Genomic DNA, 13952 nt, shown 5'->3' with positions numbered 1-13952 from the left:
TCCCTCAACATCAACAAAACGAAGGAGCTGATCGTGGACGACAGGAGACGGCATCCACATCGACGGGCCAAAACGCTTCGTTCCTCGGCGTACGCATCACTGAAGACCCAAAATGGTCCCCTTCACAATGACAGTGTGGTGAAGAAGGTACAACAACACAGCTTCTACCTCAGGAGGCTGAAGAAATTCGTCTTTGCTTCTGAGACCCTCAGAAACGTCTATATTTGTTTTAATTTTTCCGTTATTTTACCAGGTAAATTGACTGAGAACACGTTCTCATTTACAGCAATGACCTGGGAAATAGCTACAGGGAAGAGGATATGAATGAACCAATTGTAAACTGGGGATTATTAGGTGACCGTGATGGTTTGAGGGACCACTTGAGAATTTAGCCAGGACACCGGGGTTAACACCCCTACTCTTACGTTAAGTGCCATGGGATCTTTAATGACCTCAGAGAGTCAGGACACCTGTTTAACGCCCCATCCGAAAGACAGCACCCTACACAGGGCAGTGTTGTTGGGTTGTATCACCGTATTGGAAAGGCAACTGCACCATCCACAAACGCAGGGCTCTCCAGAGGGTGGTGCAGTGTGCCCAGCACACCACCGGGGGCAAACTGCCTGCCCGTCAGCTTCTATCTCAAGGCCATCAGCCTGTTAAACAGCCATCACCAGTCAGCTTCTATCTCAAGGCCATCAGCCTGTTAAACAGCCATCAGCAGTCAGCTTCTATCTCAAGGCCATCAGCCTGTTAAACAGCCATCACTAGTCAGCTTCTATCTCAAGGCCATCAGCCTGTTAAACAGCATCACCAGTCAGCTTCTATCTCAAGGCCATCAGCCTGTTAAACAGCCATCACTAGTCAGCTTCTATCTCAAGGCCATCAGCCTGTTAAACAGCCATCACTAGTCAGCTTCTATCTCAAGGCCATCAGCCTGTTAAACAGCTTCTATCTCAAGGCCATCAGCCTGTTAAACAGCCATCACTAGTCAGCTTCTATCTCAAGGCCATCAGCCTGTTAAACAGCCACCACCCTCTGAATCAGAGGTAAGGGGCGGGGGGTGGGGAGGAGCTGTCTTGATCAATACACACCATCCTATATAACTACTGTCTATACACACCATCCTATATAACTACTGTCTATACACACCATCCTATATAACTACTGTCTATACACACCATCCTAATCCTATATAACTACTGTCTATACTGTCTATACACACCATCCTATATAACTAATGTCTATACACACCATCCTATATAACTACTGTCTATACACACCATCCTATATAACTACTGTCTATACTGTCTATACACACCATCCTATATAACTACTGTCTATACACACCATCCTATATAACTACTGTCTATACTGTCTATACACACCATCCTATATAACTACTGTCTATACACACCATCCTATATAACTACTGTCTATACACACCATCTATATAATACTGTCTATACACACCATCCTATAGAATAACTACTGTCTATACACACCATCCTATATAACTACTGTCTATACACACCATCCTATATAACTACTGTCTATACACACCATCCTATATAACTACTGTCTATACACATCCATCCTATCCTATAACTACTGTCTATACTGTCTATACACACCATCCTATATAACTACTGTCTATACACACCATCCTATATAACTACTGTCTATACTGTCTATACATACCATCCTATATAACTACTGTCTATACTGTCTACACACACCATCCTATATAACTATTGTCTATACACACCATCCTATATAACTACTGTCTATACTGTCTACACACACCATCCTCTATAACTACTGTCTATACACACCATCCTATATAACTACTGTCTATACACACCATCCTATATAACTACTGTCTATACACACCATCCTATATAACTACTGTCTATACTGTCTATACATACCATCCTATATAACTACTGTCTATACACACCATCCTATATAACTACTGTCTATACACACCATCCTATATAACTAATGTCTATACTGTCTATACATACCATCCTATATAACTAATGTCTATACTGTCTATACACACCATCCTATATAACTACTGTCTATACACACCATCCTATATAACTACTGTCTATACACACCATCCTATATAACTACTGTCTATACACACCATCCTATATAACTACTGTCTATACTGTCTATACATACCATCCTATATAACTACTGTCTATACACACCATCCTATATAACTACTGTCTATACACACCATCCTATATAACTAATGTCTATACTGTCTATACATACCATCCTATATAACTAATGTCTATACTGTCTATACACACCATCCTCTATAACTACTGTCTATACACACCATCCTATATAACTACTGTCTATACACACCATCATATACAGTACATATATACATATATGCTTATATTCCCAAACTTTGATATTCAATCCAATTGCCATGTGGTTTTGTAGTGTGTTTTTAAATACTGCATTCTCGATTTAGCTCATTCTATCTGCTGCTGTTCATATCATTCTTTATATCAAATCAAATCAAATTTATTTATATAGCCCTTCGTACATCAGCTGATATCTCAAAGTGCTGTACAGAAACCCAGCCTAAAACCCCAAACAGCAAACAATGCAGGTGTAAAAGCACGGTGGCTAGGAAAAACTCCCTAGAAAGGCCAAAACCTAGGAAGAAACCTAGAGAGGAACCGGGCTATGTGGGGTGGCCAGTCCTCTTCTGGCTGTGCCGGGTAGAGATTATAACAGAACATGACCAAGATGTTCAAATGTTCATAAATGACCAGCATGGTCAAATAATAATAAGGCAGAACAGTTGAAACTGGAGCAGCAGCACAGTCAGATGGACTGGGGACAGCAAGGAGCCATCATGTCAGGTAGTCCTGGGGCACGGTCCTAGGGCTCAGGTCCTCCGAGAGAGAGAAAGAAAGAGAGAATTAGAGAGAGCATATGTGGGGTGGCCAGTCCTCTTCTGGCTGTGCCAGGTGGAGATTATAACAGAACGTGGCCAAGATGTTCAAATGTTCATAAATGACCAGCATGGTTGAATAATAGTAAGGCAGAACAGTTGAAACTGGAGCAGGAGCATGGCCAGGTGGACTGGGGACAGCAAGGAGTCCTCATGTCAGGTAGTCCTGGGACATGGTCCTAGGGCCCAGGCCAGTTGAAACTGGAGCAGCAGCATGGCCAGGTGGACTGGGGACAGCAAGGAGTCATCATGTCAGGTAGTCCTGGGGCATGGTTCTAGGGCTCAGGTCCTCCGAGAGAGAGAAAGAAAAGAGAAGGAGAGAATTAGAGAACGCACACTTAGATTTACACAGGACACCGAATAGGACAGGAGAAGTACTCCAGATAAACAAACTGACCCTAGCCCCCGACACATAAACTACTGCAGCATAAATACTGGAGGCTGAGACAGGAGGGGTCAGGAGACACTGTGGCCCCATCCGAGGACACCCCGGACAGGGCCAAACAGGAAGGATATAACCCCACCCACTTTGCCAAAGCACAGCCCCCACACCACTAGAGGGAAATCTTCAACCACCAACTTACCATCCTGAGACAAGGCCGAGTATAGCCCACAAAGATCTCCGACACGGTACAACCCAAGGGGTGGGGGGAACCCAGACAGGCCGACCACAACAGTGAATCAACCCACCCAGGTGACGCATCCCCCCAGGGACGGCACGAGAGAGCCCCAGCAAGCCAGTGACTCAGCCCCCGTAACAGGGTTAGAGGCAGAGAATCCCAGTGGAAAAAGGGGAACCGGCCAGGCAGAGACAGCAAGGGCGGTTCGTTGCTCCAGAGCCTTTCCGTTCACCTTCCCACTCCTGGGCCAAACTACACTCAATCATATGACCCACTGAAGAGATGAGTCTTCAGTAAAGACTTAAAGGTTGAGACCGAGTTTGCGTCTCTGACATGGGTAGGCAGACCGTTCCATAAAAATGGAGCTCTATAGGAGAAAGCCCTGCCTCCAGCTGTTTGCTTAGAAATTCTAGGGACAATTAGGAGGCCTGCGTCTTGTGACCGTAGCGTACGTATAGGTATGTACGGCAGGACCAAATCAGAGAGGTAGGTAGGAGCAAGCCCATGTAATGCTTTGTAGGTTAGCAGTAAAACCTTGAAATCAGCCCTTGCTTTGACAGGAAGCCAGTGTAGAGAGGCTATATATTGTGTGAATTAATTTAGTGTTAATGCTCCCCCCCAAAAAAACTCTATTTAGTCTGTCCTTTTCTTATCCAGTTTCTGTGCTGTTCAAATATTAATATTCATGCCGTTCTCCTCTCCACTCTCTTCTCCTCTCCACTCATCTCCTCTCCTCCATTCTCCTTTCTTCTCTACTCCTCTCCTTTCCACTCATCTCCTCTCCTCCATTCTCCTTTCTTCTCTACTCCTCTCCTTTCCACTCATCTCCTCTCCTCCATTCTCCTTTCTTCTCTACTCCTCTCCTTTCCACTCATCTCCTCTCCTCCATTCTCCTTTCTTCTCTACTCCTCTCCTTTCCACTCATCTCCTCTCCTCCATTCTCCTTTCTTCTCTACTCCTCTCCTTTCCACTCATCTCCTCTCCTCCATTCTCCTTTCTTCTCTACTCCTCTCCTTTCCACTCATCTCCTCTCCTCCATTCTCCACTCCACTCCCTCCTCTCCTCTTGACTCCTCTTTTCTTCCCCCAGCCCTCTACGTCCTCGGTGACATCTGATGAGAAGGTGGATTACGTCCAGGTGGACAAGGAGAAGACGCAGGCCCTTCAGAACACCATGCAGGAGTGGACAGACGTCCGACAGTCCACCGACCCAGCCCCTAAGACTGTAAAGTCCTGACAGTAACCATGGGGAAGACACAGCGCTCTGACCTTACCTCATGTCAAGACAAGCATCTCCTATAGGATGTTACACTGTTACTGACAGAAGTCAGTTTGAGGAGTGAAGGAACATTCATGGTTGGCGGAGACACAGATTACCTCTGTTGGACAGGCTAAAATGACTTGAGGACTGAAATGAGGACTAAAATGAGTTGAGGACTGAAATGAGTTGAGGACTGAAATGAGGACTAAAATGAGTTGAGGACTGAAATGAGGACTAAAATGAGTTGAGGACTGAAATGAGTTGAGGACTGAAATGAGGATTTAAATGAGTTGAGGACTGAAATGAGGACTAAAATGAGTTGAGGACTGAAATGAGGACTAAAATGAGTTGAGGACTGAAATGAGGACTAAAATGAGTTGAGGACTGAAATGAGTTGAGGACTGAAATGAGGACTAAAATGAGTTGAGGACTGAAATGAGGATTTGGCTCAAAAAGAGGAGACAAAAAGTCAACGGCTAGCTGTGTTCTGTGGTGATCAGCAGCGCTGTGCAGCCAACGCTTGATGCAGTCGGACAGAGACCCAACCTGAACCTGCCAAAGCTTTTCTTCCTAAAGAGACTGTTAATGACTGTTGAACTTGCCTTCCCGAATACTAACCTGTACAGTAACCTTTCTTCTCGATTTTTTTCTCTGGCTCTGTCAAGCTTTGGGGAACAACTCTTCTAGTTCTTCTCTACAGCCATTTCAACTGTAACACAACGTTGAGTGTGTTTTCTTCCTGTTTAGCGGGTCAGCTAATGTACATAGCTACTGTAAAACTATTTTCTGCCAGTCAAACTGCTATCGTTATCTAACCACCCAACCAGGCAGTGGAATTGTATCAGGAATGCATATTCTATTACAGATGCAGCCTCATTTTGCTTGATAGGACATGGGGCGGGGGCGGCGGGGGGGGCTCGTCAGGCCCGCTCTCCCTCCCATTCTTTTCTGACTTCAATCAACCATTTTAGCTGAGCCTTGCAGAAGTGAAACAAGCGTAGAGGTTATTTTCACTGCACTGCAGGCAGTATTTTCAGCTTAGCCGTGCACGTCTGGTGTAGGAGACCAAATAACAGCCTTACAATAAAATATTCTCTCCAGGAGCCTTAATGAGAATTTCAAAATGGCTGTCGGTTGATCGAGCTCGTTTAAATAACGTATTCATCCATAAATACTGGTTCTTCCGTTAACGGGGGGACTCTGGTTGCAGCGACCGCTCTAAAACAATAGACGAAAGCTCAGACATGTCAGAAAGAAATAATGAAGACCGTGTAAAAGAAGAGACAGCATCTCATTTCATTTAGTTTATATTTGCATATAATGGTGAAAAGGGGGGTGTGTCCCAAATGACCCCTTATTCCACTATGGGCCCTGGTCTAAAGTAGTGCACTATGGGCCCTGGTCTAAAGTAGTGCACTATGGGCCCTGGTCTGAAGGAATGCACTATGGGCCCTGGTCTAAAGGAGTGCACTATGGGCCCTGGTCTGAAGGAGTGCACTATGGGCCCTGGTCTAAAGGAATGCACTATGGGCCCTGGTCTGAAGGAGTGCACTATGGGCCCTGGTCTAAAGGAATGCACTATGGGCCCTGGTCTAAAGGAGTGCACTATGGGCCCTGGTCTAAAGGAGTGCACTATGGGCCCTGGTCTGAAGGAGTGCACTATGGGCCCTGGTCTAAAGGAATGCACTATGGGCCCTGGTCTGAAGGAGTGCACTATGGGCCCTGGTCTAAAGGAGTGCACTATGGGCCCTGGTCTGAAGGAGTGCACTATGGGCCCTGGTCTGAAGGAGTGCACTATGGGCCCTGGTCTGAAGGAGTGCACTATGGGCCCTGGTCTAATGGGCCCTGGTCTAAAGAATGCACTATGGGCCCTGGTCTAAAGGAGTGCACTATGGGCCCTGGTCTAAAGGAGTGCACTATGGGCCCTGGTCTAAAGGAGTGCACTATGTGCCCTGGTCTAAAGGAGTGCACTATGGGCCCTGGTCTAAAGGAATGCACTATGGGCCCTGGTCTAAAGGAGTGCACTATGGGCCCTGGTCTAAAGGAGTGCACTATGGGCCCTGGTCTAAAGGAATGCACTATGGGCCCTGGTCTAAAGGAGTGCACTATGGGCCCTGGTCTAAAGGAGTGCACTATGGGAGAAGGGTGCCATTTGAGACACAGATGGTGTGAAATATCTGTGTTTGGTTCATTGATGCTCGACACTAGAACAGTTTTCCTTGGCAGAACCCCTCAGCTACTCTCTCTCTCGCTCTAATGGACTCCAGAGAATTAGAGATGTCAAAGAGAGAAACGTTGAGGGGTAATATCCAATGTAAGGAAAAGCTCCTGGTTTCTATACCACTACAACATTATAACACACACGTAGACGTACACACATTCACAAACACACACACCCTACGTGAACATGTGCACTGACAGACGGGTTGACAAGGAGGAACATTTCCTGAGTCGTTATAACGTTGGACACAGAGGTCAATATATAACAGAGGTCAATGTGTCCACGTTCGTTTCCTCTAAACGGATTTATTTGACATCTTCTGCACAATTAACTGCAGTTTTTGTTCTGAGATAAAGCATTTATTTTGAAACAAAGTGAAAACCAAATCCCAAACGGCGTCAATAACCTAACTTTTTTTTAAACTAAGAAAACAAAATCTGGGTGCCATTTTAGAAAAGTGTAATGTATTCCAAATGGCACTCTAAGGGGCCCTGGTCTAAAGTACTGCACTATGGGCCCTGGTCTAAAGTACTGCACTATAGGCCCTGGTCTAAAGTACTGCACTATGGGCCCTGGTCTAAAGTAGTGCACTATAGGCCCTGGTCTAAAGTAGTGCACTATGGGCCCTGGTCTAAAGTACTGCACTATGGGCCCTGGTCTAAAGTAGTTCACTATAGGGCCTGGTCTAATGTAGTGCACTATAGGCCCTGTTCTAAAGTAGTTCACTATAGGCCCTGGTCTAAAGTAGTTCACTATGGGCCCTGGTCTAAAGTAGTTCACTATGGGCCCTGGTCTAAAGTAGTTCACTATAGGGCCTGGTCTAATGTAGTGCACTATAGGCCCTGTTCTAAAGTAGTTCACTATAGGCCCTGGTCTAAAGTAGTTCACTATGGGCCCTGGTCTAAAGTAGTTCACTATGGGCCCTGGTCTAAAGTAGTTCACTATGGGCCCTGGTCTAAAGTAGTTCACTATGGGCCCTGGTCTAAAGTAGTTCACTATGGGCCCTGGTCTAAAGTAGTTCACTGTAGTGAATAGGATGCCATTTGGTACGCACTGAAGAATTGACGACCAGTACGGCCAAAAGATGCTTTTGATTAGATCGACGATGGTTGCTAATGGTTACATGTTCATGTTTTTCTATCATTATTGTTGTTGTTATTATTATTATCATTATTTTTTACTGGCAAGGGGGGTGGGGTTTGGAGGGTAATATGGCTCAGAATAATTTGAGCTCAGATCTTTGCGGAATAAGTGTGTTATTTTTTCTCTCCAATTTTTTACGGTTGAATTTTGTGATCCATATATCTACACAGAGAGCCCTGTAGTTGACTAGTGATCCATACATCTACACAGAGAGACCTGTAGTTGACTAGTGATCCATACATCTACACAGAGACCTGTAGTTGACTAGTGATCCATACATCTACACAGAGAGACCTGTAGTTGACTAGTGATCCATATATCTACACAGAGAGACCTGTAGTTGACTAGTGATCCATACATCTACACAGAGACCTGTAGTTGACTAGTGATCCATACATCTACACAGAGACCTGTAGTTGACTAGTGATCCATACATCTACACAGAGACCTGTAGTTGACTAGTGATCCATACATCTACACAGAGAGAAACCTGTAGTTGACTAGTGATCCATACATCTACACAGAGACCTGTAGTTGACTAGTGATCCATACATCTACACAGAGACCTGTAGTTGACTAGTGATCCATACATCTACACAGAGAGACCTGTAGTTGACTAGTGATCCATACATCTACACAGAGAGACCTGTAGTTGACTAGTGATTCATACATCTACACAGAGAGACCTGTAGTTGACTAGTGATTCATACATCTACACAGAGAGACCTGTAGTTGACTAGTGATTCATACATCTACACAGAGAGACCTGTAGTTGACTAGTGATCCATACATCTACACACAGAGACCTGTAGTTGACTAGTGATCCATACATCTACACAGAGACCTGTAGTTGACTAGTGATTCATACATCTACACAGAGAGAGACCTGTAGTTGACTAGTGATCCATACATCTACACAGAGACCTGTAGTTGACTAGTGATCCATACATCTACACAGAGAGCCCTGTAGTTGACTTGCACTGATAAAAAAAGGCCTTGCTATGTGAACTGTGATTCACAAAGAACGGATAGTGATTGAAAAGGGTTGTTTCTCTGTTTTGTCTGTCTGCATCCGAAATAGCACCCTATCCCCATGTTGACCAGGTCACACTAAGGGTGCTATCTCAGATGGACCCTCTCTGTCTGATGTGAAATGGATAATGTCATTGATTGTGTTGAGAGAGTAACATGTAAGTGAATGAGCTGTGTATGTTGTGTCGTGGGTGGTAGATTGTGTGTTGTTGTAGAGGTATATAATACACACCTGACTGAGTGGAATAGAGAAAAGCTGCCCAATAGGGTCTATCTTTTTTACTGGCTGTTGTGTCCCAAATGGCACCCTTATTCCCTATATATAGTGTGCTGTTTTTGACTCGAGCCCTGTTGCCCCTGGTCAGAAGTGGGGCACTGTAGAGAATAGGATGTAATTTGGGACGCGGGCCCCTTACTGAGTCGACATACGGTATTAAGTAGAGGACATGTTGGCTCTTCTGATTTCTACTCCTGTAAAAGCATTTGATCCATTTGTTGGATTGCTTGTGAATTAATGTATTAATTTATTAAGTGTTTTTCAGTTGAAAAAGAATTGTCAAAACAAAAAAACAAAACAAAAATGGCTCTACTAACATTAATTTATGCAAATACGTTGTCTTGCTTATTTTGTGAAGCAATATGCCAAACAATGCCAATGTGATGGTAACATGTGGTACATTGGGGATACACAAAATAACACTGTTATTCCTGTATTATATTAGACTCAAACTGTGGACATCAATAAATCGGCAAGTGTAATAAAAACAAACAACTGAAGTGTTTGTATGGTAGTGCAAGCAGTTCAACGTATGTTGCAAATCAAATCAAATCCAATTGTATTTGTCACATACACATGGTTAGCAGATGTTAATGCGAGTGTAGCGAAATGCTTGTGCTTCTAGTTCCCGACAATGCAGTGATAACCAACAAGTAATCTAACTAACAATTCCTAAACTGCTGTCTTATACACAGTGTAAGGGGATAAGGAATATGTACATAAGGATATATGAATGATGGATGGTACAGGTTGTAATAGCAGGTTAGCAGTTTTCATCATGGATCTTGTGTTGGAGGCAGCTCTGCAGAGTGCTCACCTAGCTGGCACAGCCACACAAGTCATAAAATCTTCATTTTAAACCTGAACCTTAATGCCTAACCTTAAAATGATTTGCTCAGTTAGTCCAATGAGGCCCACTCCCTGACCTGAGTCAGTCAGTCTGTCCAATGAGGCCCACTCCCTGACCTGAGTCAGTCAGTCTGTCCAATGAGGCCCACTCCCTGACCTGAGTCAGTCAGTCTGTCCAATGAGGCCCACTCCCTGACCTGAGTCAGTCAGTCTGTCCAATGAGGCCCACTCCCTGACCTGAGTCAGTCAGTTTGTCCAATGAGGCCCACTCCCTGACCTGAGTCAGTCAGTCTGTCCAATGAGGCCAACTCCCTGACCTGATTCGCTCAGTAAGTCCAATGAGGCCCACTCCCTGACCTGAGTCAGTCAGTCTGTCCAATGAGGCCAACTCCCTGACCTGAGTCAGTCAGTCTGTCCAATGAGGCCCACTCCCTGACCTGAGTCAGTCTGTCTGTCCAATGAGGCCAACTCCCTGACCTGAGTCAGTCAGTCAGTCTGTCCAATGAGGCCCACTCCCTGACCTGAGTCAGTCAGTCTGTCCAATGAGGCCCACTCCCTGACCTGAGTCAGTCAGTCTGTCCAATGAGGCCCACTTCCTGACCTGAGTCAGTCAGTCTGTCCAATGAGGCCCACTCCCTGACCTGAGTCAGTCAGTCTGTCCAATGAGGCCCACTCCCTGACCTGAGTCAGTCAGTTAGTCCAATGAGGCCCACTCCCTGACCTGAGTCAGTCAGTTAGTCCAATGAGGCCCACTCCCTGACCTGAGTCAGTCAGTTAGTCCAATGAGGCCGACTCCCTGACCTGAGACAGTCAGTCTGTCCAATGAGGCCGACTCCCTGACCTGAGACAGTCAGTCTGTCCAATGAGGCCCACTCCCTGACCTGAGTCAGTCAGTCTGTCCAGGTAGGCCAGTTGAGAACAAGTTCCCATTTACAAACTGTGACCTGGCCAAGATAAAACAAAGCAGTGCGACACAAACAACAACACAGAGTTACACATAAACATACAGTCAATAACACAATAGGAAAAATATGTGTACAGTGTGTACAAATGTAGAAGATTAGGGAGGTAAGGCAATAAATAGGCCATAGAGGTGAAATAATTAGAAATCAAATCAAATTTTATTTAGCATTAACACTGGTGTGATAGATGTGCAGATGATGATGTGCAAGTAGAGATACTGGGGTGCAAAAGAGCAAGAGGATAAGTAACAATATGGGGATGAGTTAGTTGGGTGGGCTATTTACAGATGGGCTGTGTACAGGTACAGTGATCGGTAAGCTGCTCTGACAGCTGATGCTTAAAGTTAGAGAGGGAGATATGAGTCTCCAGCTTCAGAGATTTTTGCAATTTGTTCCAGTCATTGGCAGCAGAGAACTGGAAGGAAAGGCGGCCAAAGGAAGCGTTGGCTTTGCGGACGACAAGTGAGATATACCTGCTGGAGCACGTGTTACAGGTGGGTGTTGCTATGGTGACCAGTGAGCTGAGACAAGGCCGGGCTTTACCTTGCAGAGACTTATAGATGACCTGGAGCCAGTGGGTTTGGCAACGAATATGTAGCGCCCTATGACTGCCTCCCTGACCTCAGGGAGTCACTCAATCAGTCCAATGAGGACCACTGCTACTACTCACAGGATAAGAAGCCAGTCACTGTCCTCTGTTGTAGGTGACAGATACTGTACATGTGCATTTCTCCAGTCCATGGTGAGAACACGACTGAGGGGGTTAGTGCTTACTGGGATCCTTAGGACGTCCCTAGCCATTTTAAATGTCAACTTCGATAGGGTTCAATAGGGTCGGGATCCCTGGACAGCACGGCCTATCCCCACTGCCATTTTGTGAGCTCAAACCAGGCTGCATAAAGCCATGCTGAGGCCATGTCAAGCATGCACCAGCGGAGGGAGTTAGAGAGCTGGCTGTCACTACAGCAGCATGACATCACAGAGGGGATCAGCCTATTGGTGCAGGTCAAGCAAATAGGAAACTAGGGTATAGGATGCTATTTTGGACAGTAGTAAAGTATTTTGTTTGAATGGGTGAACTCGCCAAACCAGAACACGTTAAACCATCATCATCCAGATCGATTCAGTCCACAGTGTGTGTAATTTGTGGCACCTCACTTGACAAGTACCTGGTTGGATTGAGTCAACGACATCCTCATCATCAGTGCCATGAGATGAGCAGCATTCTAGATCCCTCCAACTAGGCCAGACATTACACCACCTGGTGTTGGGTAAGTCATGTGTTACATTACACCACCTTGTGTTGGGTAAGTCATGTGTTACATTACACCACCTGGTGTTGGGTGTATCTATTCTTTGGTAAGTCATGTGTTACCCAACACCAGGTGGTGTAATGTAAGTCATGTGTTACGTTACACCACCTGGTATTGGGTAAATCTATTATTGGGTAAGTCATGTGTTACATTACACCACCTGGTGTTGGGTGTATCTATTCTTTGGTAAGTCATGTGTTACCCAACACCAGGTGGTGTAATGTAAGTCATGTGTTACGTTACACCACCTGGTATTGGGTAAATCTATTATTAGGTAAGTCATGTGTTACGTTACACCACCTGGTATTGGGTAAATCTATTATTGGGTAAGTCATGTGTTACATTACACCACTTGGTGTTGAGTAAATCTATTCTTTGGTAAGTCATGTGTTACATTACACCACCTGGTATTGGGTAAATCTATTGTTGGGTAAGTCATGTGTTACATTACACCACCTGGTGTTGGGTAAGTCATGTGTTACGTTACACCACCTGGTGTTGGGTAAATCTATTATTGTGTAAGTCATGTGTTAGATTACACCACCTGGTATTGGGTAAATCTATTATTAGGTAAGTCATGTGTTAGATTACACCACCTGGTATTGGGTAAATCTATTATTGGGTAAGTCATGTGTTAGATTACACCACCTGGTATTGGGTAAATTTATTATTGGGTAAGTCATGTGTTAAGTTACACCACCTGGTATTGGGTAAATCTATTATTGGGTAAGTCATGTGTTAAGTTACACCACCTGGTATTGGGTAAATCTATTATTGAGTAAGTCATGTGTTACGTTACACCACCTGGTATTGGGTAAGTCATGTGTTACGTTACACCACCTGGTGTTGGGTAAATCTATTATTGGGTAAGTCATGTGTTACGTTACACCACCTGGTATTGGGTAAATCTATTATTGGGTCAGTTGTGTTACGTTACACCACCTGGTGTTGGGTAAATCTATTATTAGGTAAGTCATGTGTTAGATTACACCACCTGGTATTGGGTAAATCTATTATTGAGTAAGTCATGTGTTACGTTACACCACCTGGTGTTGGGTAAGTCATGTGTTACGTTACACCACCTGGTATTGGGTAAATCTATTATTGAGTAAGTCATGTGTTAAGTTACACCACCTGGTATTGGGTAAATCTATTATTGAGTAAGTCATGTGTTACGTTACACCACCTGGTGTTGAGTAAATCTATTCTTTGGTAAGTCATGTGTTACATTACACCACCTGGTATTGGGTAAGTCATGTGTTACGTTACACCACCTGGTATTGGGTAAGTCA

At 44.6% G+C, this 13952-nt stretch overlaps 1 protein-coding gene across 4 annotated transcripts in view; it reads left to right on the top strand.

The window, feature by feature from the left end:
• Positions 1-6320, top strand: part of gab2 (GRB2-associated binding protein 2) — a 186363-nt gene extending 180043 nt beyond the window's left edge. For all 4 annotated transcript variants that reach the window (XM_046293601.1, XM_046293600.1, XM_046293602.1 and 1 more), the window contains one exon: positions 4693-6320. In XM_046293601.1, coding sequence (XP_046149557.1) covers positions 4693-4839 — 147 coding nt within the window. In that variant the 3' untranslated portion in view covers positions 4840-6320. The remainder of the gene's footprint in view (positions 1-4692) is intronic.
• The last annotated feature ends 7632 nt before the right edge of the window (positions 6321-13952 follow it).

This window comes from Oncorhynchus gorbuscha, linkage group LG13 (assembly GCF_021184085.1).
Source record: "Oncorhynchus gorbuscha isolate QuinsamMale2020 ecotype Even-year linkage group LG13, OgorEven_v1.0, whole genome shotgun sequence".
Lineage (NCBI taxonomy): Eukaryota > Metazoa > Chordata > Actinopteri > Salmoniformes > Salmonidae > Oncorhynchus > Oncorhynchus gorbuscha.
This window is presented reverse-complemented; position numbering and strand designations above follow the sequence as displayed.